Source organism: Myodes glareolus, chromosome 26, assembly GCF_982192425.1.
Source record: "Myodes glareolus chromosome 26, mMyoGla1.1, whole genome shotgun sequence".
Classification (NCBI taxonomy): domain Eukaryota; kingdom Metazoa; phylum Chordata; class Mammalia; order Rodentia; family Cricetidae; genus Myodes; species Myodes glareolus.
In genome coordinates this window covers 25,470,822-25,497,264 of record NC_142051.1, presented here as the reverse complement: position 1 = coordinate 25,497,264, position 26,443 = coordinate 25,470,822, and the positions used below count along the sequence as shown (strand labels likewise).

The following is a 26,443-nucleotide window of genomic DNA, read 5'->3' as shown; positions in this document are numbered from 1 at the left end:
CTAAGATGTTTGTTGGTCCTCTTTTTCCCCAATGTATTCTAGCTTACACCTTTGTTTTCTCTCAAATCACTTTACAGTTAAAAAAATAAAACAAAATGCCCTATCATACCACAAAAGCATTTGTTCAACTATGTTCATAGCTGCACTATTTGTAATAGCCAGAACCTGGAAACAACCTAGGTGTCCCTCAACAGAAGAATGGTTAAAGAAGGCGTGGAACATATACACATTGGAGTTTTACTCAGCGGTAAAAAACAATGACATCTTGAATTTTGCATGCAAATGGATGGAAATAGAAAACGATTTACTGAGTGAGATAACCTAGACCCAAAAAGAGGAATAGGGTATGTACTCACTCATAAGTGGATTCTAGCCAAAATTAAAGGACACTGAGCCTATAATTCGTGATTCTAGAGAAGCTAAATAAGAAGGTGAACCTAAAGAATCATATAGTTATCCTCCTGGATATTGGAAGTAGACAAGATTGTCAGGCAAAACTTGGGTGCACGGGGGTTGTGAGGTGGATGTAAGGGGAGATATTTAGAGAGAAGGGAGAAGGGGAGGATTCAGGAAAGCTTCGGGGAATGGGATGGGTGGGATGGAGGAAGGGTGGATATGAGAGCAGGGAAGTAAATATCTTAATTAAGGGAGCCATTTTAGGGTTTGCAAGAGACTTGATTCTAGAGGGGTTCCCAGGTCCAAGGAGAGGTCCCCAGATTGTTCCTTGGGCAGCAGAGGAGAGGGTGCCTGAAATGGCCTTGTCCCATAGCCACACTGATGAATATCTTGCATATCACCATAGAATCTTCATCTGGCAATGGATGGAGATAGAGACAGAGACCCACATTGGAGCACTGGACTTAGCTCCCAAGGTCCAAATGAGGAGCAGGAGGGAGAACATGAGCAAGGAAGTCAGGACCACAAGGGGTGCGTCCACCCACTGAGACAGTGGGACTGATCTAATGGGAGCTCACCAAGGCCAGCTGGACTGGGAGTGATGGAGCATGTGATCAAACTGGACACTCTGAATGTGGCTGGCAATGAAGGCTGACTGAGAAGCCAAGGACAACGGCACTGGGTTTTGATTCTACTGCATGGACTGACTTTGTGGGAGCCTGGTTTGTTTGGATGCTCATCTTTATAGACCTGGATGAAGGGGGTAGGACCTTGGACTTGCCACTGGGCAGGGAACCCTGACTGCTCTTAGGACTAGAGAGGGAGGGAGAGTTGGGGAGGGGGAGGGAAAAGGGAGGCAGGGAGGAGGTGGAAATTTTTAATAAATAAAGAAATAAAATAAATAAATAGAAAATAAAAAATTATTCTAAATAAAAAAATTATTAGTTTGAAAAATATTTTATTTTTTGAATAATAATTTTACAAGCCTAAAATATGTCAATGTCCCCTTCTCTCAACAGGTAAAATATTTCCTTTACTCTCTTAGTGTTTGTGTGGTTTCTGAGACGAATTTAGATGTAATTCTCACCTATGTTTATCCACAGGCAAAATATCAGAACATCTTTATCTTCTTTCCATTTCCTTTTCTTTAGCTGTGACTTTTCTGTTGATTAAAAATATCTGTCTAAATGCACTTTTTGTTATTTGCCATGCTTGAGGGTCTGTTTTCTGGATCTGTGGTTTGGTAACTAGCCAACAAAAGACATTTCCATCATTAGCCGTTCAATTACTTCCCCTGTTCCTTTATTGTCTTCATTCTGATAAAACTACAATATGTATTTATATCTCACCTAGCTTTTCCAGTCCTTGGATTCCTTTTCTTTGGCTTTTGTTTTCTGTTTTCTTTGCAGTTTTATGAGTTTGCTACTCATAGATCCTCAACCTCAGAGGTTCTTTCCTCCTCTGTGTTCAGTATACTAGCAAGTATGAAGCAAGTAAAACAAAAAATTTACTCGTTTTCCTTAAAATATATTTTATTCATTCATTCACTCATTTATTGAGAAATACTTCTTTCTGTCCATTTTGATTGTGTTTTTTCTCCTTCAACTCCTTCTAGACCTTCCTCACTTTGCTACCACTAAACACTTTGTGTTCCTTCTCTCCGCCCTCCAGATATAGAAACAAAACAAAAAATGAAAATCAAAACAAATATAAAACTAGTAAGACAAAAAATATCAAAATGAAACAAATTATCCACCAATCCCATGGCCACACACACAACATGGAGTTGTTTGGTGTTGGCCAACTACTTCTAAGCATGCCGCCTGCTGCAGAGGGTGACTGACACCCAACTATAGAGAAGGTTTTCCCTTTCCCAACAGGTATCACTACTACAAATAGCTTCTTGGTCAGAGGTAGGACTTTGTGTCCACATTTTCTCAGTGCTGGGCTTTTTTTAAGATTGAACCTATGCAGGTCTTGTAGGTGCTGTTATGGTCTGTGTGAGTTCATATGTGCATCAGTCCTATTGTAGGTGCTGTCACAGTCTGAGTTCATATGCGCATCAGTCCTACTGTGTCTGCAAAACACTGCTTCCTTGGAGTTATCCACCACCTCTAGCTCTTATGATCTTTCAGACTGAGTACAATATTTTGAACTACTTCTAAAATCTTTTTAACAAAAACTTTGTCTTATATTGTCCATAATCTCTCTGATTACACTACCCATCTGTGTCTGCTGTCCAGTTTATTAATTCAAACCTTTGGCATAGTACTCTATTTACAATTGCAGATTAACATTTCCAGTGTCCTTGTCATATCTCAATGTGGTTGTGATGAGTTCCATCTCTTCAAGCTGTGTTTACTATCTTTAGTATGCCTCATAAATTTTTGGTATTCAAAAGTGATACACTGTATTAAAAGTACTCTTATGAATATGTTATCAGTAGTGTTGTGGTAAGAAGTATTTTGTCTTCTAATGCTTGGATCTCTCTCTGTCACTGAACCTGTCTCTTGACTATGAACTTCTCCAGTTCTTCTTAGTATTTTTCAGGCCCTCTTGGGTGAGCTGGGATTTACAGAATTGACTAATGTTGGATACTCCCTTCCTCTCTTCAGTTGGGTGTGGATAAAACTCTAGCACTCAGGTTCTGATAAAATATGGTCTCATTGGAAGTAGGTTTTGATATGAATAAAATTACTCACTTATTTTAAAATGGTTATTCTTTCACTTCCTTTGCCACAAGAACGAAGGGCTTTTTCTCCATTGTTCACAGGAACTAGGTTATATTCAGAGGCAAACCTCACAAAAGTGTGCCAACCTCTTAAGATTGTCTAAACCGATTCCCAGACCCCCTTGACTCCCTGGTCACTCTGCAGGAGCTAAGCTCTCTCGCCTCCTATCCCATCCCAGCTTTCACCCAGGAAACCCTTCCTTTATTCCTCCCTTCCTCCTTGGGGCCATAAAATTCCCCAGCTCAGCTGGCTTGCATGCTGGGACTGGGCTGTAAGTGCAACCCGGCAGGAGGGAGTTCCTGTGTTTCAATAGCCTGCCTGCGGAAAGGTAGACCCTGTGTCAGCTCAGCAAGATTCCTGGCCAGCAAGAGGGCACTGATCCTCTAGCAGAAGATCAATCAGAGCGGTGAGTTTGTTCCTGACCCGCAGCAGAAGCCCGGCAAGGAGGAACTCAGACATTCCCCGACTCCCTTGACTCCCTGGTCACTCTGCAGGGGCTGCTCCACCCTGATAAGTCCTCTGGCCTCCTATCCCATCCCAGCTTTCACCCAGGAACTCCGTCCTTTATTCCTCCCTTCCTCCTTGGGGCCATAAAATCCCCTAGTTAAACCGGCTTGCGTGCTGGGACTGGGCTGTAAGTGCACCCCTGCAGGAGGGAATTCCTGTGTTTCAATAGCCTGCCTGCAGAAAGGTAGGCATTCTGTCAGTGAGGTCCTTGCGCAACAAGGGAACCTGACCCGGTACCGGAAGATCCATTAGAGAGCATTTGAAAGAAGAGATGGGCAGACGCCAAGGCAGGAATTCCTCCAACAATATGAAAAACAACATGAAAACACCAGTTCCCAGCGACCCTACAACAGAAGGACTTGAACACCCTAATCCTGAAGAAGTGGAAAAAAGTGCCATTATGAAAGCAATAGAGTCCCTTAAACAGGATATGAATAACTCCCTTGAAGAAATGGATGAGAAGTATAACAAAAAATTTGAAGAAATGAGTAAAGCAATGGAAGAGAAGTATAACAAAAAGTTGGAAGAAATGAGTAAATCCGTGAATGATACCCTGGAAAACCAAGAAAAAACAATCAGACAGGTAATGGAAACAGTTCAAGAATTGAAAACTGAAATGGAGGCAATGAAGAAAACACAAACTGAGGGCCGGCTAGATACTGAAAATCTAGGTAAACGAACAGAGACTACAGAATCAAGTATAACCAATAAAATACAAGAGATAGAAGAATGAATCTCAGATTCTGAACGCCATAGAGAAAATAAACGCTCTGATCAAAGAAAACAGCAAATCCAACAAATTCTCATCACAAAACATTCAAGAAATCTAGGACATAATAAAAAGATCAAACCTAAGAATAATAGGAGTAGAAGAAGGAAAAGAATGCAGATCAAAGGCCCAGAAAATATATTCAACAAAATTATAGAAGAAAACTTTCCCAACCTAAAGAACGATATTCCTATGAAGGTTCAAGAAGCATACAGACCACCGAATAGACTGGATCAAAAAAATACATCCCCGTGCCATATAAGAATAAAAACACAAAACGTACAGATTAAAGAAAGAATATTAAGAGCTGCAAAGGAAAAAGGTCAAGTAACTTACAAAGGTAAACCTATCAGACTTACACCGGACTCTCTATGAAAACCATGAAAGCCAGAAGGTCTTCGATAGAGGTACTGCAGAAACTAAGAGATCATGGATGCAAGCCCAGGCTACTATACCCAGTCAAGCTATTGTTCACTATCAATGGAGAAAACAAAATATTCCAGGATAAAAACAAATTTAAACAATACGTAGCCACAAATCCAGCCTTACAGAAAGTAATAGAAGGAAAATCGCAACCCAAGGAATCTAACATTGCCAACACTGCCTACAATAACTCAGACATCTAGCGACACTTCACAACCACAACTCAAAGAAGGGAAACACACAAACTCTACTACACACACACACACACACACACACACACACACACACAAAATAACCGGAGTCAAAAACCACTGGTCATTAATATCACTTAATATTAATGGACTCAACTCACCTATAAAAAGGCACAGATTAAGAGATTGGATATGAAAACAGGATCCAAAATTCTGCTGTTTACAAGAAACACACCTCAACCACAAAGACAGACATCTACTCGGAGTAAAGGGTTGGGAAAAGGTTTTTCAAGCAAATGGACCTAAGAAACAAGCGGGTGTGGCCATTCTAATTTCCAACAAAATTGACTTCAAACTAAAATCAATCAGAAGAGATGGAGACAGACATTTTTTACTCATACCAGGAACAATTCATCAGAAGTCTCAATCCTGAATATTAATGCCCCTAATTTAAAAACACCCACTTATGTAAAAGAAAAACTTCTAGAACTCAAGGCAGTAAGCAAACCACACACAATAATAGTAGGAGACTTCAACACACCTCTCTCACCAATGGACAGGTCAATCAGACAGAAACCTAACAGAGAAATAAGAGAATTAATAGAGGTAATGAATCAAATGGACTTAACAGATATCTATAGAACATTCCACCCAAATAGAAAAGAATATACCTTCTTCTCTGCAGCTCATGGAACCTTCTCGAAAATTGACCACATACTTGGTAACAAAGCAAACTTCCACAGATAAAAAAAATATTAGTAACCACCTGTGTTTTGTCAGATCACAATGGAATAAAGTTAGAATTCAACAACAATTCTAACCCCAGAAAGTCTACAAACTCATGGAAGTTGAACAGTCAACTACTGAATCACCCCTGGGTCAAGGAAGAAATAAAGAAATTCTAATCTTCCTTGAATTTAATGAAAACAAAGACACAACATACTCAAACCTATAGGACACAATGAAAGCAGTGGTAAGAGGAAAGTTCATAGCATTAAGGGCCCAATTAAAGAAAATGGAGAAAGCACACATTGGAGACTTAACATCACACCTGAAAGCTCTAGAAAAAAAAGAAGCTGATTCACCCAGGAGGAGTAGAAGACTGGAAATAATCAAACTGAGGGCTGAAATCAACAAAATAGAAACACAGAAAATAATCTAAAGAATCAATGAAACAAAGAGTTGGTTCTTGAAGAAAATCAACAAGATTGACAAACCCCTAGCCAAACTAATCAAACGGCAGAGAGAGAACACTCAAATTAAAAAGATCAGAAATGAAAAGGGGGACATAACCACAGACACAGAGGAAATTCAGAGAATTATTAGATCTTACTACAAAAGCCTGTATGCCACAAAATTGAAAAACGTAAAAGAAATGAACTTTTTTTTAGATAAGTACCATTTACCAAAGTTAAATCAAGACCAGGTGAACAATCTAAACAGACCCGTAAGTAGCGAAGAAATAGAAGCTGTTATCAAAAACCTCCTGACCAAAAAAAGCCCAGACCAGATGGTTTCAATGCAGAATTCTACCAGAACTTCCAAGAAGAGCTAATACCTATACTCTTTAATGTATTTCACAATATAGAAACAGAAGAGTCATTGCCAAATTCTTTTTATGAAGCTACAGTTACCCTGATAACAAAACCACACAAAGACACAATCAAGAAAGAGAATTACAGGCCAATCTCACTCATGAACATCGACGCAAAAATTCTAAACAAAATACTGGCAAACCGAATCCAAGAACACATTAGAAAAATTATCCATTATGATCAAGTAGGCTTCATCCCAGAGATGCAGGGCTGGTTCAACATACACAAAACTATCAATGTAATCCATCATATAAATAAACTGAAAGAAAAAAAAACATATGATCATTTCATTAGATGCTGAAAAAGCATTTGACAAAATTCAACACCCTTTTATGAGTGTTGGAGAGATTGGGAATACAAAAATCATACCTAAATATAATAAAAGCTATTTAAAGAAAGCCGACAGCTAACATCAAATTGAATGGACAGAAACTCAAAGCCTTTCCACTAAAATCAGGAACACGACAAGGCTGTCCATTCTCATCATACCTCTTCAATATAGTGCTTGAAGTTCTAGCAATAGCAATAAGACAACATAAGGGGATCAAGTGGATTCGAATTGGAAAGGAAGAAGTTAAACTCTCGTTATTTGCAGACGATATGATAATGTACATAAGCGGCACCAAAAACTCTACCAAAGAACTCCTACAGTTGATAAACACCTTTAGTAATGTGGCAGGGTACAAGATCAACTCCTAAAAATCAGTTGCCCTCCTATACACAAAGGATAAAGAAACAGAGAGGGAAATCAGAGAAACTTCACCTTTCACGATAGCCACAAATAGCATAAAATATCTTGGGATAACTCTGACCAAGGAAGTGAAAGACCTATTTGACAAGAACTTTAAGTCTTTGAGGAAAGAAATTGAGGAGGATACCAGAAAATGGAAAGACCTCCCTTGCTCTTGGATTGGGAGGATCAACATAGTAAAAATGGCAATTCTACCAAAAGCAATCTATAGATTCAATGCAATCCCCATCAAAATCCCGTCAAAATTCTTCACAGACCTTGAGAGAACAATAATCAACTTTATATATGGCAAAACAAAAATCGAGGATAGCCAAAACAATCTTATACAATAAAGGAACTTCTGGAGGCATTACCATCCCTGACTTCAAACTCTATTACAGAGCTACAGTATTGAAAACAGCTGGTATTGGCATAACAACAGAGAAGTCGACCTATGGAATCAAATAGAAGACCCGGATATTAACCCACAAACCTATGAACACCTGATTTTCGACAAGCGTGCTAAAGGTATACAATGGAAGAAGGATAGCATCTTTAACAAATGGTGCTGGCATAACTGGATGTCAACCTGTAGAAGAATGAAAATAGATCCATATCTATCACCATGCACAAAACTCAAGTCCAAATGGATTAAAGACCTCAACATTAATCTGACTACTTTGAACCTGATAGAAGAGAAAGTGGGAAGTAGTCTTACAAGACATAGGCACAGGATATCACTTCCTAGGCACAGACAATAAGAGAAACAATGAATAAACGGCACCTCCTGAAACTGAGAAGCTTCCGTAAAGCAAAGAACACTGTCAGTAAGACAAAAAGGCTACCTTCCGACTGGGAGAAGATCTTCACCAACCCCTCATCAGACAAAGGTCTGATCTCCAAAATATACAAAGAACTCAAGAACCTAGACACTAAAACTCTAATTGACATAATTAAAAAATGGGGTACTGAACTGAACAGAGAATTCTCAATAGAAGAACTTCGAATGGCCAAAAGACACTTAAGGTCATGCTCAACCTCCTTAGCGATCAGGGAAATGCAAATCAAAACAACTTTGAGATACCATCTTACACCTGCCAGAATAGCCAAACTCAAAAACACCAATGATAGCCTACGCTGGAGAGGATGTGGAGTGAGGGGAACACTCATCCATTGTTGGTGGGAATGCAAACTTGTGCAGCCACTTTGGAAATCAGTGTGGCGGTTTCTCAGGAAATTAGGAGTCAACCTCTCGCAGGACCCAGCAATTCCACTCTTGGGAATATACCCAAGAGATGCCCTAACATACTTCAAAAGCATTTGTTCAATTATGTTCATAGCTGCACTATTTGTAATAGCCGGAAACTGGAAACAACCTAGGTGCCCCCCAATAGAAGAATTGTTAAAGAAGGCATGGAACATATACACATTAGAGTTTTACTCAGCGGTAAAAAACAATGACATCTTGAATTTTGCATGCAAATGGATGGAAATAGAAAACGCTTTATCGAGTGAGATAACCCAGACCCAAAAAGAGGAATATGGTAGATACTCACTCATAAGTGGATTCTAGCCATAATTAAAGGTCTTTGAGCCTATAATTCGTGATCCTAGAGAAGCTAAATAAGAAGGTGAACCTGAAGAAAATCATGTAGTTATCCTCCTGGATATTGGAAGTAGACAAGATTGCCAGGCAAACTGGGGTGCATGGGGGTGGGGGGTGGAAGTAAGGGGAGATGGTAAGAGAGAAGGGAGAAGGGGAGGATGGGGGATAGCTTGGGGGAATGGGATGGGGGAGGGAGGAAGGATGGTTGTGGGAGCAGGGAAGTATATATCTCAACTAAGGGAGCCATTCTAGGGTTTGCAAGAGACTTGATTCTAGAGGGGTTCCCAAGTCCAAGGAGTGGTTCCCATATTCTTCCCTGGGCAGCAGAGGAGAGGGTGCCTGAACTGGCCTTGTCCCATAGCCACACTGATGAATATTTTGCATATCACCATAGAACCTTCATCTGGCGATGCATGGAGATAGAGACAGAGACCCACATTGGAACACTGGACTTAACTCCCTAGGTCCAAATGAGAAGCAGGAGCGAGAACCTGAGCAAGGAAGTCAGGATCAGAGGGAACCTTCATCCGACAATGGATGGAGATAGAGACAGAGACCCACATTGGATCACTGGACTGAGCACCCAAGGTCCAAATGAGGAACAGAAGGAGGGAGAACATGAACAAGGAAGTCAGGACCGCGAGGGGTGCGTTCACCCACTGATACAAGAAGACTGATCGAATGAGAGCTCACCAAGGCTAGTTGGACTGGGACTGAACGATAATGCGATCAAACCGGATTCTCTGAATGTGGCTGACATGGGGGCTGTCTGAGAAGCCATTGATAATGGCACTGGGACTTGTTTCCTCTGCATGTTCTGGCTTTTTGGGATCCTAGTCTGTTTGAATGCTCACCTTCCCAGACCTGGAGGGAGGGGGGAGGAACTTGAACTTCCCACGGGGCAGGAAACCCTGACTGCTTTTAGGACTGGAGAGGGAGGAGGAGAGGGGCTGGGGGGGAGTGGAAGGGTATTGGGAGGAGGAGAGGAAGTGGAAATTTTTATAAATTAATAAAAAAAAATAGAAAAAGAAAGATTGTCTAAACTCCCTAGTTTTCATTTTCACAACTGCTCACAATGAGTCTCTGATGTGGGTTTCCCCTCTGTATGCTATGAATAAGCTTTATTACCATTGGGTAATAAAAAAGATGCTTTGGCCTATGCCAGGGTAGCATTTATCCACACTAAAAGAGATCTATAAAGAGTAGGCAGAGTCAAGGAGATGCCATGTAGCTACCAAAGAAGAGAGATGCCATCAAGCTGCTCAAAAAGCAAGTGGTAACAAACCATGAATCTCATGGTAAAATACAAAATAATAGAAATGGGTTAACTTAGGATGTGAGAGTTACTTAATAAGAAACCCGAGTTAATAGGCCAAACAGCATTGTAATTAATATAGTTTCTATGTAATTATTTCAGGTCTGGGTGGCTGGGAACAAATGAGCAGTCTCTGCCTATAAGCCTCTAAGTTGCCAGGCTTTCCTAATGTGGTTCCTGTTTGCTACCAATCTTAGATTTTGGCATTTGCTCCTATATGTAGTCTCCTGTTTCCCTCTAGAGTGAGGGAATCAGTGATTTGCCATATGATTTCAGCTGTCTGCTGTAACTGTTCTGTGAAAAGTCAATGAGGCAATGTGATATCCTTAGCATAACATCTATCACACAGTAAATGTTTAGTAAATGTTAACCATGATTAATATTCTAATAACTAAATATTAATATATGCATCAAAGAACTTTTACTGTGGCTAATATTAATAATAATAAACTTGAGAAGACAGAGTCAGAAAGAAGGATAGGTATTAATTCTTCTAGATGTTTTTCTGTTTCGTCTTTGGAAAACGATAGTATGTTTTCAGTTTAAGTAAGCCATAGTGAACATGTTCAACCATTTATGCAAACGTACTTTCATTTTATTAAGTAAAAATACTTATGAGAATCCTGTCAATTATGACATTACTAATAATACACCAATAGAGATAAACAGTAGGTAGTGTAATGCAGTCAGCAATTACATATAAATAGTGGGTGAGTTTTACATGTATCTTCTCACTTATTTATTTATTCCTAAATCATACAACTTTCATAACCATTTGATACAGCAACAAAACTACTACTAGCTAGTTGCTCTAAGAAATAGATAATAAACAATACCAAAATGGCAACGGTACAGTAGACAACTGCACACTTTAACTTAGTTGCAATATAATTATGTCTGTGTATGTATTCTCTTTTAAAAGAATAATGTCATACTGTGATGGTTAGTTCTAATTATCAATGGGCATAATCTAGAATCATGTGGGAAGAATCTTGGTATAGGACTATCTACATCACAATGGTCTGTGGGCATGTCTATGGGGATTATAGTGATTATATTAAAAAAAAACTGAGGTGGAAAGATGCATTCACCGCAGGTAGCATCATTCCCTAGGCAGGGCACGCTGGTCTGTGTAACAGTAGAGAAAGTGAGTCACGTATTTGCTGCCCTCTGTCCTTGATGATAGCCATGGTAATGACCAACGTCTTCAAGCTCTTACCATTATGATTTCACTATTATGGAAGGATGTAACCTGGTGTTGTGAGCTAAAATAAACCTTTTTTTCCCCTAAAACTTGTGTTAGGGCATTTTACCACAGCAACCAGAAAAGAGACTAAGAGATATATTATTATTTTCCAACTTATAACCAATTTAATATGGCAGAGTAACAGTAGTTCTATTTAGTGTTTTAGTTAATGTATATTGAGTTTTTCCTGAATCAACTAGCTTACTATTTACTTTTAATAATGTTATTAACAGTGTTAGCTTATAGCTACTGTGATGCTCCAACGTAACAGAATGCTCACACTTAGTCATTCTAAATTTAATATTCTAAGTTATAATTAGTCATAAAATTGCAAATCAATATTTTAAAATTAATCATTTCTTTATTTAGTTCTAATTTCCATTTACAATGTTCTACTTTTTAACCCTATTCTATTTAGTGAAATTAAACATTCTTTTAACTAAAAAAAATCCTTAAAAAGGAGTTGCTCTGGTAATACACAATAATAAACTTTCTATACATTTGACAGGAAAGGTGAATTGCAAAAAAAGGGTAACAGAGGCTTAATTTCAATATAATTTAGACTTTTTATAGGAGAGAGCCTAGTAGAAAGCAAATGATTCTGTATTGCTTCAATTTACTACCCTACCAAGAATTCTTGTAAAACTAAAAGGTAATCACACACTGACCTTGGATTCGTCTAAGCCAAGCTTCTTCAGTGACATTCTGACATAATCCAGAAAGGAGGAGCATTTGGAATAAATTTTGCCAACGTGCCGATCACTGCAAAACAAAAGCGGATCTCTTTTGAGTTTTTCCAATTTAAAGTATAGATGGTTTTAAATTTCAACATGCAGTATTTAAAAATATCTTAGATATATATGGTACAAAGTCCAGATGTGATAAAAATGAAGTCATACTTTTGTGATGTTTGTAAGTGGCATTATATTTAGGACCTGCTCCTGAGAATTCTTGGAATACACAGCAGTGGAAGATAATATTCTGAACACAATACCATGTAAGAGACATTTCAAATTTATATTATTAAAAACTCAAGTTTAACAAGGAATAGGCCCTGAAAAGTTTCCACTGTGATCAAAACACATTTTCCTTTTATTGCCGTTATATTATATTGCAGAGTTTATTGCAACATGTTCTAACAGGGCAATATTTCAGCGGCCATTCAAAGAGAACTAAGCATTAACAGTCAACTGGAGTCTGACAATCATTTATGCCTTGCAGATTTTCATTATAATTTAAACAAAATATCATGAAATAGTTTTCAATTAAGATAATACTATGCTAGATTATCACATCTCTTGATTTGGACCACAACTTAAGCATAATGTAAAAATCAGAGGCATAAGAAAATCAGTACCTACATGTTATCAAAAGTGATAAATTAGGCCCAAGATTGGTATAGCTGGGTCTTCAGAAAATTGAGTAGGTTGATTCCCAATTTTCTGAGAAACCACCATACCGATTTCCAAAGTGGCTGTACAAGGACATCACGCCTATGACTATACATTATACTCTACCCTTCTACCTGTGCAATGGATCCTTCAGTTACACTTCAACACAGCAGCTTCAATTCTATTTACTATGTCATATTATTGCAATCCCAAATACTTTCTGAAGTCTTTTTTATTACTGTTTGAGAATTTTACAGATGTATCCATGCATATGATGCTTTGGCTAAATTCACCCCTATTTCTTCTAATTCTTCACCTTACACCCTCTAAGCACCCCCATCACCTTTCTCTCCCTACTCCATGTGCTGTTCTTAGTAAACCTGTAAAGTCCACTAAGGGCTATGTGCATGTGCATGGGTATAGGAGCATCTATTGGATCACGAGTTAGCCTCCCAGGGGTCTTGTAAAAACTGGCTTTCCTCCCCAGTCTCAATCAATTGGTAATAATTCTTGAGCCAGGCAGGAGTGAGATTCCACGACCTTCCCCCCTCACCTCATTCATGCTAATAATTTGGCTCCCTTGATGAATTATGCATACAGTCAGAGCCTTATGTGTTCAATGACCCTCTAATGTCTGGCAAATATGACTTTACTACAGAAGTCTACTAACCCTGGCTTTTACAATCTTTTCACCCTCTTTTCTGAAGAGATTTCTGAGCCTTAGGGTGAGGAGGAATGATACAGAAGTTTCATTTAGAGCTAAGCACCCCACAGTCTCTTATTCTCAGCATCTACTGCAAAAAGTGGCTTATCTGATATGGCTTTAGGGATGTTCTAATCTATGGGTATAAAGAACAGAGGAGGGCTATGTCCAGTTAGCAGAATAATAGTATTAGGTCATACCCTAGGGCCATGACCTAGCCAGTTATGGGATGTTTGCCCAGCTAACAATACTAGGCAATGTATTCTATCTTGTGGCATTGGTTTTTAAAATTTATTTAAATAACATTTTTTTTCATTTATTTTACATACTGACCACAATCTCCCCTCCCTCCCTCTTCTCCTCCCAGGCCCCCTTTTTTCATCCCTAATCCCCTTCCATTCCTCCTTTGTCTCCATTCAGAAGAGGCAGGCCTCCCTCCATGGGCTTGAGCAAAGCATGGCACATCAAGTTGTGGCAGGACCTAGTGCCTCTTCTTGCCTCAAGGCTGGGCAAGGTAACCCAGCATGGGGAACAAGTTACAGGTCCTGATCTCACTGTTAGGAGCCTTACAAAGAGACCAAGCTACATAACTATCACACACGAACAGAGGGGCTAGGTCAGTTCCATGAAGGCTCCTAACTAAGATCTAACTGTTGGTCTAGAGTCCATGAGCTCCCGATCAGAAGTCTGTGTGAGCTTCCCCACCATGAACTTGCTGGCTCTTGGAATCCCTCCTCCCTATATTCAGCAAGACACTCAGCACAGTGCTTGTCTGTGGATCTCTGCCTCTGTTTTCATCAGTTACTGGATAGAGGATCTCTGATGACGATTAGGGGAGTCACCTAAGGAGTCTTAGCTGAGGTTATCCTTGTGGATTCCTAGAGGTTTCCATAGGTTTTTCCCTAACCCTGAAATGCCCCCCTGCCATCAAGACATCTCCTTCATTACTCTCCCCCTCCATGTCCTGCCCCCAACCTACCTCTGGCTTCCTCTGCTGGCTACCTCAAGTTTCCATCCCTCCTTCCCCACTTCTCTGCCCCCAGTTTGCTCTTAGTCATCAGGGAAATGCAATTCAGAACAACTCTGAGATATATCGTCTTACACCTGTCAGAATGGCTAAGATCAAAAACGCTGAAAACAGATTAAGTTTGAGAGGATTGGAGTAAGAGGAACACTCATTCACTGCTGGTGGAAGTGCAAAATTCTATAGTTACTTTAGAGATCGGTATGGTGATTTCTCAGAAAATTGGGAATCAACGTGCTCAATTTTCTGAAGACCCAGCTATACCAATCTTGGGCATATACCCAAAGGATGCTTAATCATACCACAAGGATACTTGCTTGACTATGTTCATAGCAGTATTATTCATAATAGCCAGAACCTAGAAACAACCTAGCTGTCCCTCAACTGAAGAATGGATGAGGAAAGAGTGACATGTTTGCACAATGGAGTATTATTCAGCTGTAAAAAACAATGCCCTCATGAAATTTGCAGGTAAATGGATGAAACTAGAAAAAAAAATCATTCTGAGTGTGGCATTGGCTTTAAATTCAGTCAGAATGTTGTTGGTTAGTCCCATAGCATCTGTGCCACTATTTTATCAGTGAACATATCTTTTACCAGAACAGTTGTTATCACAGCTTCCAGGGTACACATAAGACTTTTAATGACTTTTCTTTGTCCTTAGTTCACACAGAACCATGGAAATTAGCCAGCAAGGACAAAGCTCCCAGTTGAGTAAAAGCTTGATTTTTTTCATATCCTATGACTCAAGTATGTGGTAACTTTAGAAAATAGAAGATTTCTACCAAGATCTGGAAGGTAAGCAAAACAAATAGTAATAGCTCGTAAGGTTTTTTTGTTTTGTTTTGTTTTGTTTTTTTGTTTTTTTGAAATGGGAAGGCCCTATAGTAACTCTTTGACCAATAACTCAAAGAGAGGCAACACACATCTGACACTGGTCTTATTTAATAGACTATGGTATCTGGGAGAGAGATAAGCCCATGTTTCAGGGTAACACCATTTAAACTTTTATATATAAATGCACTTTTGGAAGCTTCTACTGTAGGTTTTATAAGGCATCTTCAAAGGTCGTCCACGTCAGTCATCCCTCCCCATACTCCCTTCTTGCCCAGCTCCCACCCCATTTGACCCTTCCTGTCCTCTTTCTCCATCATACCACCAATGTTCTACCACCTAGGCTTGAAATCTTTCTTCATTTCTGTTTACATGTGTTTAGAACCAATTTGTCACCTAAAAAGTTGTGAATACTCTATCTCCCTGGCTCCATTAAGAAGAAAAGCCACTCCTGAATTCATAGTTTGTGGTTTATGTGTGTGTGCATACATGCATTTATATGTTTGTGTGTGTGGTTTATGTAAGTGTGTGTGCACATGTGCATTTATATGTTTGTGTGTGTGGTTTATATAAGGGTGTGTGCACATGTGCATTTATATGTTTGTGTGTGTGGTTTATGTAAGTGTGTGTGCACATGTGCATTTATATGTTTGTGTGTATGGTTTATATAAGGGTGTGTGCACATGTGCATTTATATGTTTGTGTGTGTGGTTTATGTAAGTGTGTGTGCACATGTGCATTTATATGTTTGTGGGTATGTGTTGCAAGGCATAGAGGGCTTTTTTTAAAATCTATAACTCTTTTCCTTCCCACTTTATTTTTGCAGACAGGGTCTCTCACTAACCCGGAGCTCAACATTTTGGCGAGACTGGCTAAGCAGCAGGTTTCAGGGCTCTCTTGCTTTGCCACTCAGCTCTAGGCTGTGCATTATAGGTGTATTTGGGTGTATGAGATCTGAACTCAGGTCCTGAAGGTTGGGCAGGAAGCATTTTATCCACTGAGTCATATCCTAAGCTGATGGATTATGTCTACATTTTATGGAAACATTTTATTAACTTTTTTATATTCACTATTTATGTCTATTATTCTTTTAAATTTTTAAATTTTATTTTCTCTCTTTGAGAATTTCATACATGTTTCAATCACAATCATCCCCTCACTAACTCTTCCCAGATTCATCTGTCTTCACCACGCAATTTTCTTTTCACCCATTAAGTTCAATTGGTCCTTCCCACATATTCTAGGATATGTGGGTTTCCACTAGTATGAGGTCCATACTTTCCAGGGGGAGGCATCTTATAGAAAACTAAATCTCTGCTAGTAGCTATCAGCTGCCGAGAGCTGCTCCGCTAAGAGTGGACTAAGTACATCTAAGAAGCGGAATTAGATGCCACTGCAGGTTGAAGTCAGGATATAAGGACTGGCACACTGTTTTGATCCCTGGATTTTATGTTTGAGGTGGCTTAAAAGTAAGAGAAACGTTTTCAATTTTGATCTGTTCATGTCTTCCTTTTCCTTTTCAGAGTATACTTTTAAATGTTCCAACATCTAACAGCGTACTTATTCTTATTCTAACAGTACACTACTTTTAGTATGTTATACAATAATTTACTGCATAAGACCTTTGAGATCTTTTATTTATCTGTATTATTATTTATCTTTAGCAATAACATGAAGAAACTATAAGACAAAGAGAACAAGCAAGGTGAGTGGTTGGGTCACTCCTGCTTTTTAAATTCTTTAAGAGTGTCTCATGAATTTTGATCGTGAGAGTAGGGTGTGAACCTTCATTGAGTGAATAAGAGTGTTACTGGGCCCTCACTGAGCTCTCCAACACTGTGTTATGACACTGTCTCCTCGGCAACACTGGCACTTTAACAGCTTTTTTGAGCACACTTTCTCTTAACTATAAATAAACACTAGTCTTGGAACATTGATTCCATTTTCAAGCCTTGTTCTTGGAAGCCCAAACCCCTTTCAGATTCTACTTCAGACACCGCTTCCTCTGACCCCCACACAGTGCCATGGCACACACACAGAGTCCCTCAAACTTTGACTCAAATAAGCAAAAACATAAATGTAACAGTTTCCCTTTTTTAAATTCATGCTGTAAAACCCAAAATGTCCAAGGGGTTGTGTCGATACCTCAGTTGGTAAAGTGCCTGGTGTTCAAAGATGAGGATCTGCGTTTGGATCCCTAGACCTGAGGCAACCACCTAGGCTGGTACCTTTAAGCTCAACTCTGTAGAGTTGGAGAGGTGGAGATAGGCAGATCCCTGAAGCTTGGCCAATCAGCCAAAACAAATCATGAACTTCAGGTTAAATGAAAGAACCTGTCCCAAAAGTGATCAAGGGAAGACCAGATATTAACCTCTGGCCTTTGTGTGCACCTGTATGCGCTTGTGCTCACAAGGCAGGCATACGTGTCAAACACACACATGCGCACACACACACACACGTTCAATTTTTACCTCTGAAAAAGAAAAACACAAGCAAGTAAACAGCAATAACAAAAATACAACCCTCTCCTCTGAACCACAATTCCAAAATTATTTACAATATGGTATATGGCACAAGAACATAATAATAGAGAAGAGCTGATTTTTAATGTGTATTTAAATTATATGAATGAAAGTAATACTCGTATGGCATATCACATATACTGCGGTATAGCATTTAAAGTAATACAAAATATTTTACACAAGTATTTTGTAATATACAGACAAATAATATCCAAAAGAAGCTGTCAAAAATACAGGCTTCTAGACATATGGTAAAACTATAAAGGACAGCAAGGACCAGTCAAACCAATGAAAAGGTGTTGAACAAAACTTCCAAGATTGAAAACATGCCTGTATTTACTACAGCTAACAGAAAATATGAATGTGAACAGCTCCATTTAATAAAAATTTTAGTACCTTACAGTTGTTTACAAGTGTATATAACATTAAAAAAATCGTAAGAACTTTATTTTTCTGTTGTTAATTCCTTTGGAGTTTTGATAGGCAAATACTGACTTAAATACCAATGGATGGTCTCAGAGGGTCAGAATAATTCCTTTCTTGAATGTTCTTGTATGTGTTTTCAGAGTTTGTTTCATAAAACACCAAAAGAATATGAGTGTGTATATATTTTGAGACATGGTTTAAATCAAGGAACGTATTGGAAAACTAATAAACACTATGTTTCACGCATTGCTTTGAGCAATGACTGACCTTTCAAGGGATCCATTTAAGGTAATTATCATCCATCTCAATTTACAAACAGGAAGATGGAGTGGCGGGGGAGGAGCGGCTCGGAAGCACTCAAGACCTCACTGTCCTAACACTGAGAACAGGGGTGGTGTCTGGGGCAGACAGCTCAAGAGCTCATTATCTTTTTTACATCATCATATTTTCATCATCATATTTTTCATCATCATATTTTTGAGACAGAGTTCCACAAAGTTGCCCAAATTAGTTATGAAATAGCAATCTTCTTGCATCCATCACCTTACAACGCTTTTACTTGTAATGGTGACTCTGCTGTCTCTCAGTCAATTTATCCAGTCTTTAAAATATGAGTGTGCAGTAGGAATCAGGGCAGGGCAACAGCAGAAGCAGCACTCACTTACACTGAGAACCCTTCGCTATCAAAATGCTTTTACAGCACCACTTTGGAAAAACTATCTGGAGAACATCAATACGTATTGATCAAAGTCTCATTTGTCCCTTTCCAAAAGCTTTTAAAAACACTCATGGGTTTCTAGCCCAGGCCAGCGATGCCCCAAGCCACGCGGCTGGGGCAGGTGGAACTCAACTGATGGCTGCCAAACTTTCTAGCCCGTGCCCTCGAAAGGACTCCAGCAACATCAACGCACCAACCACGAGCCCGCCTGGCATCCGGCGCAGCGGTTAGGCACTATTTGATCTCTTTGTGGTGAGGAAGTATGGTCCTTCCCAGAGCCATGATGGTCTAAGCAGGACAAGGAGACCCATATGGGCCCGGGCTCAGAGGAGAAATCACTGACTCACTGGCACCTTGCAGGGTCATGATGTCTTGGCCTGGGCTCCTGTTGGGACCCATTTCTGGGTTCATGGCCCTGATGCAGCCATGGTTTGTTTCTGTTGATGTCTATGGCTCCTGCTGGCACCAAAGGCAGAGAGAATAAGGCTATAAAGAATTGGCCCCGCCCCTCACTGGCTGTAACACTAGGGAGAACTGGTCTTGTCCTTCACCCGAGAAAGCATGCAGGCATGGAGGGTGCCACACCTCACCTGGGCAGCATATCAGAGCTGACTCTGTGCGCTGGGGCATGGGTGAGCTAGTCCTGAGGGCATGATCATGGGAGAGGAGGTCACCATTCTCATATGCCGTGTGATGGTGAGGGATGTCCTCCCCCTGCCACCTGTCGCAGGTGGGGGACTTGACACAGTCCCTCACCAGCTGCAGTACTTGGGAGAATGGGTCCTGCACCTCACTAGTGGAGCATAGAAGAGTTGACCCTGTAGACAGGGGCTTGGGTGAGACAGTCCTAAGGGAGCGAGAGGGACATAGCTGGTACCACCTCCCTCATCTGCGGTGTGGTTATGGGAGCCAGGGAAAGATGATCTCCCCCTCCACTTTGCCAGCGCTAACACTCAGGGAGCACGGAAATGAGTCCTGTACCTCATCTGGGCAACACAGCAAAGTTGATCCTGTTTGCAGAGGTATTGTTAAGCCAGCCTCAAAGTTGTGAGCATGGGAAGAGATGTCTCCTCTTACAACTCACCCCTGGCCATCTGTGACAAATGAGGGAGCCTATCCTCTCCCTTACCAGTTGTAGCCCTCGGGAAATGGGCCCTGCACCTCAGCTGGGCAGCATAGTAGAGCTGCCCCTGCTGGTGGAGGCATGAATGAGTTTGGTCTGAGGGTGTGAGTGGGATAGCTGGCCACACCCCACTCCTCTGCCAAGTGATGGTGAGGGAGCTGACCCTCCCTTAGCAGCTGCCACACTTAGGAAAGTGGGTCCTGCAGGTCTGGGCAACACAACAGAGGTAGCACTGATGGCCCACCTGTGTGGAAGTACCGATCCTGCGGGCACGAAAGCAGGAGAACTGGCCCCACCTGTTGGTCATCACTACAAAGACTGAGCTAGCTGGGCAGTGCTCAAGAGTTCACCATGGTGGTGAGGATGAGGAAGAGCTGATGGGCTGACCAATCTCCTCCTGCAACAACCTAGGGTTGCAAGAACCAGGATTATAAGTTGGCTCACCCCAACACCCACCCCATCCATGACCTGCTGGGGCATGTGAAGGGGCTGGTCCTGCAGACCGAAAGTTGCAGGATCTCCATGACACAGAGCAACAATAGGATATCTAAGAAGAGTCCCAGCACTAAGAGTCCCTCACTAAGTGAGGGCCCAGCACTGTTAGTATAGCAGAAGCCAGAGGTCTCGGACCAGACCAATGACTCTTTACAATGAACATTTACAAGTAAAGATAAATTGATAAAAGGGTTTACTATGTGACTCACTGTGTCACACGACAGCTTCCAAGATGAGACTTTTCCTTTTTTTCCTTTTAAATTTTATTTATGTATTTATTTATTTATTTATTGTTGGAGGGAGGTTGCCAGTGCAGAGAGAGGGTGGATATGAAGGGATGGGGAAATGAATGGGATTGAGATGCATGATGTGAAAGACACGAGGAACAAATACAAAGTTTTAAAAAAAATACTCTTGGGGAAGGTTATCAGGTTCCATCACTCGTACGGAAGAAAACCAAGAAAAGCATCGTAGGGATTACGAGATGATCAACAGCATTAGTGCAACAGGAAATACCAAGCAGAAACTGGGGAGAGGAAGCAGAACCAAGAGGTAGTGGGAAATGAGAGAGGGTGACTGGAAGACATTCTGCAAATGATGACCCGGAGCGAAGAACTGGAGGAAGGGCTGAACCTAGGAAAGTGTTTATGAGAGAGAATTCCAGCCAAGGAATAGCAAACGCAAGACCTACGTGTATCTGGCATTTTCAGGGAACACTACGGGAATCCGTTCTCCCTACAATAGGACATACGTATGCTTCAACACAGAACAATAAAGCACGGACAACACAAATGACAGGCGAAGAAAAACACGGCTTGAGTGACTGGTAGTTAGCAACACGGGAACACTTCTCGCTTCTGAAAAGGATGGCCTGTTCAAGTGGGGTAAGTCAAAGAGAGCAGAACATAGTCAAGGGAATAGAAAAGTGATAGCAGTATGTTATTGTTATTATTATTATTATTATTATTATTATTATTATTATTATTATTATTTTAAGGGAAGTGAAACAGATAAGACCACAGTCAAGCTGGGAGATAATCAACAAGGGAAAAATGTGGTCCAGAAAGGACTTTTCATTTAACAGGGTATGGCCATTAAGGAATTCATGAAGTGGCTTAGGAGTAGAAAGAAACATCATTTTACTAAAATTAAAAGCTATATTTTACATCATTAAAAGCTACTACTGACCACAGTTTAAGTACTACGGAAAGAACGAAGAGGTGAGGAGTTTAAAGGACACTAAGGCTTTCACCTACTCCATGCTCTAGGGGGAAGTGCTGGCAGTAATGGGGAAGAGAATATACCAGGTAGAGAAAAGAGTTCCAAAAAGCATCAGAGGCACAAAAATAGATACGTGGGAATGCAATAATCTAGTGCAGCCAGAGTGCATGGACAAGAATGATCTTAGTGGAAAGAATATTTGTAACAGATTAAAAGTGGCCTTGAAGGTGACAAAGAATATTATTTTGTTTGGGTATATAAAGGTGAAGAATTATTAAACATTTTCAACAAGTTAGAAAAATACAATGTCTGAAGGAAAAATGATAGAAAATTAAGGGCAGATTAAAAGAGGGCCCTCTGTGAAAATAAAGCATGGTCAGCATGCTAAAGAGGAATTGTATTCTGTCTTTTAATAAAAGAGAACACAGTAGATCTAATTAAAATTCTACTCAACACAATCCAACACCACCCACATGCTTTTCCAAACTACAATCATGAGGGCATGGCAGCACACAGAGCTCTCCGGCCAACAGCTGTATGGATTTCTAGGAAACAATGAAGCAGATGTACACTAAATACATAAAAATAAACATGAAAAGAACAGACATGTGCAGAATCTCAGTTTCTCCAACATCATAAAAAAGCCATGATCTTTTTACATGCTAATACACACTGAAGACTTTGAACATTATTTAAGAGGTCTACTTTGTTAAATCTTTAAGTTCATTTCAGATTAAAAAACAGTGCTTTTAATTTTAGCATGATCACACATTACAGACTAAAAGATCTGCTATAATTCCGTTAGAAAGTTTTAAAGAGCTGGATTATCATTTTACTATTTGGTCAGACTAAAAAAAATTACGATTAAACTCAGCAATTCATAATTACAACTGAAAAAAGTGCCTGTTTCTTATATAATTGGTCATAGTTCTCATTACAGAATAGAATAAAACGAGTAAGGCAGTCATGATACAGTTCAGTAGTAAAATGTTTGCCTAGCATGCTTGGGTTCATCCCCAATACAGCAAAAATAAGGAAATGCACAAAAGAACGGTGTGCACTGCGTTTTCTTGCCTCCTTTACAAGTGTTGTAAGAGATTTTTACCTTTTTTGGTGCTCTATTCCTTTAGGAAATTCCCATATAAGGACTAAATATGAAATTAAACAATTATATAGAACATTGACTTTTAAATGTATTGAATGCTAAATCAAAACTATACTAAAAATGTTATACTTAGATGGTATAAGCAATTACACAGTGAGATTTACAGAATAATGTTGCAGATAATGTATAACAGGTTTTCACCTGAGGACAACTTAACTTTTAACTGAATCAACACAGAAAGTTAAACAAAATATAAAATTATTAAATGGCAATATTTTTCTGTCTTTTGCACTCCAAAAACACATATAACATTTCAAACAAGTAAAGCCCATGATATAGTATGGATGGCTCAGACACTAAAGTACAGGTATTAGAAGTTCGGTGTCTTCATGATGGTGTGAGAGGCAGTGGGACCTTAAGAGACGGAGCATCAAGGGAGATTTTAGACACTTGGGCAGTTGTCTTTGCAAGGGATTAAGATAGGTATTATGAAACCTTCAGTTTTCACAAGAATGAGTTGTTTCAAGACTCCTTTCCAGGAAGAGCTCATGAGACCCTACTCCTAGAGCAGGAGACACTGGCAGTCGGGGCTGTGGGGCACTGGGAGCCATTATCTTTAGGGGTACAGTCACTGGAAAGTTAGCCATGCTCCAGTATAGAGCCCCACGTCCATGCTCAAGCAAGCAACCCCAACTAAACTTAGGAGTCATACATATACAAAAGGACTACTGAGTAGGAGGGGAACTTGTTAGCAAGATCAGGTAGAAAGGGCAATGGGTAGGGATATGTGAGGCCACTGAGGAGTGAATATGCCTAACTGCTGAAATACATGATTATAGGAATGTATAAAATTGTCAAAGAATTAGAAAAATAAGACTAATTCCTACACTCTTGTACCACCCGATTCTCTCCATTGTGCAAAGTTTCAACACTAGGACAGAGTCTACTTCCTTCCCCTTCATGACTGTCTTAGTTTTATTTGGTATTCATCTCTCTTATATACACTCCAGAACTGGTAAATGAAGTGGTATATTATTTGTATTTTGATAAATAAATCTTTCCTGAAAACCAGAGACAAAGTTAAAACCACGCGAGTCAGGCAATGGTGAGACATACATTTAATCCTAGGATTTGGGAGACAGAGGCAGATGGATCTCTGTGAGTTCAAGACCACCCTGGGCTACACAAGATCACTGCAGAAAGAAATCCAGGTGGTGGTGGCTCGCACCTTTAATCGCAGTCCTAGGGAGTCACACCTTTAATCCCAGCACTAGAGGGAATGTACAATGGGAGGAGAGGAGACTTAGTCTGCTTAGTTTATGGTCACCCAGCCTTGGTACAGGTAAGACTTCTCTAGCGGCTTGGCTGTTTTGCTTTTCTGGTTTTTGGGTTGAATCCCAATTTCTGTCTCTGGGTTTTCATTATTCATGTTACTGGTAAATTCTGTACTAACACATCATTATTATGGGATATCCATCAAAGGTATTGAGTCACAGTGATTTTGTAATCATTTGGAGGGTTTACATTTTAGTTTTTTCAAAATTTTAAGAGTTCTTCTGCATGTTTATATTTTACTACATTCCTCATGAGTGTCTTGAATTACTTTTGTTAGGTATATTGTTAGTCATACTATTTGTTTTTCATCCTCTCTTTTGGTCATTTGGACAAAATTTCCCCATTTGGTCTAGAATGGCCTTAAACATTTTGGTGCTCTTGCCTCGGCCTCCTGATTAGCTGTGTGGTGTGCTGGATCATGCATAGGTCTAGCTATGGCTAATTTTTAGTTAAGATTCCAGAGGCATGCAACAAATAAGTTTTTAATGATGTCTGGGTAAAAAAAAATCCTATTTCTGAACATCTGACTATCATCCTAAGATCTTATGTTTAATAATTTATAAATTTTAGATTTCTTTCTGCTGCATATATTTTATTTAAAAAGAGAAGGAAGAAAAAATATCAGATACCATATTATTTAGGCTTATGTAATAGCAAAATTTGCTTGAAAGTTTTTCTTAGGACCTCCTGGCCTTTACAATAATTTACTCTACATAGTTTTGTTTTGTGATTATAATTTAGTTACATCATTTCTCCCTTCCCTTTCTTTTCTCCAAACCCTCCCAATATACTCTGTCCCTCTCTCCTTCACGGCTGTTTCTTTTCACTGGTACTCAGACACGTATGTATATGTATACACATATATATTTCTAAATGTAACCTGTCCAGTCTGGGCAATATTACTTGTATGAATGTTTTCAAGGCTGACAGTTTGGTACTGGACAACCAATTAGTGTGCTCTTCCCTAGGGAGTACCACCTTTCCTACTCCCAGCTTCCCTCAGTTGCCTACAGTTGTTTACATTTGCTTCTCCTGAAACAGATGGAAACGCTACAGAAAATCACAGTCATTTAAATCAGTTAGCATTCCTTTTAGTAGGATGCATACTTGCTATTTCTATATGAAAATATCTTTATTTCATCCATGTTTTTAAATATCTTATGCTGGAGACATTTTTTCATCCAGCACTTTGAACATGATTTGACTTCTTAAGTTTTCCTACTTAATAGAAGTTCTTTAAATTTTCATCGCATTTATTTATACATGTTGCAATTGTGTGTGTGTGACTGTGTGTGTGTGTGTGTGTGTGTGTGTATAGTTTGAGTGACCATGTGGTCCAAGGGATGGAGCTCAAGTCCTCAGGTTTAGCAGCAACACCTTTCTCCCCTCAGTAGGCTCTAGTCTAGACCATAGTTCCTTCGAAGGCTTTTTGTTCCCTCCCAATCCTGTTTATTCTCACAATTCTTCTCATTATGTGTCTATAAGTTGTTACCAAAAAATGTGATTTTGTGCACTTTCTGCATCTACTAACTCCTGTCTTTTGTTCAGTATCTCTATCGCCTCATCCACTACCTTTCTCAGCAGAAATGATACCTCCTCCCTACCTTCCGTCCACCTCTAGCCTTCCTCGGGCACTTATCATCTTTCTGTTTACTGACATTCCTTCCAGACACCATCTTCCCCAGCAGACTGCTGCTTCCTAAGGTGCTGTGCCTTCTTCTTCTCCCTCTTTTCTCCTACCCCCTTCTTTCCTTCTTTTTCATTTTGTAGTGGACATCAAAATCATAGCCCAACACATGCTAGACAAGGGCTGCACTGCTGACCTATACTTCTAACTTCTTTAATTCTTTCTAAGATACTTAAAACCATCCATTTCTTTAAAAATGGTGGTCACTTATTGTTATTTTATAACTCGACTCTAAAATGTTTTATGTGTTCTATTATGTACACTCTGTTTTCCATTGCTTTTATCCCATGCTTTACTTTAACGTGGAAGATCACACAAAGCTGTAAGAAGGAGTAGGCATAGTATCCCC

At 39.7% G+C, this 26,443-nt stretch overlaps 1 protein-coding gene across 1 annotated transcript in view; it reads right to left on the bottom strand.

The window, feature by feature from the left end:
* Window positions 1-26,443, bottom strand: part of Mettl25 (methyltransferase like 25) — an 87,221-nt gene that overhangs the window by 11,676 nt on the left and 49,102 nt on the right. Inside the window, exon 9 of the mRNA XM_048418152.3 lies at window positions 12,179-12,272. Coding sequence (XP_048274109.2) covers window positions 12,179-12,272 — 94 coding nt within the window. The remainder of the gene's footprint in view (window positions 1-12,178; window positions 12,273-26,443) is intronic.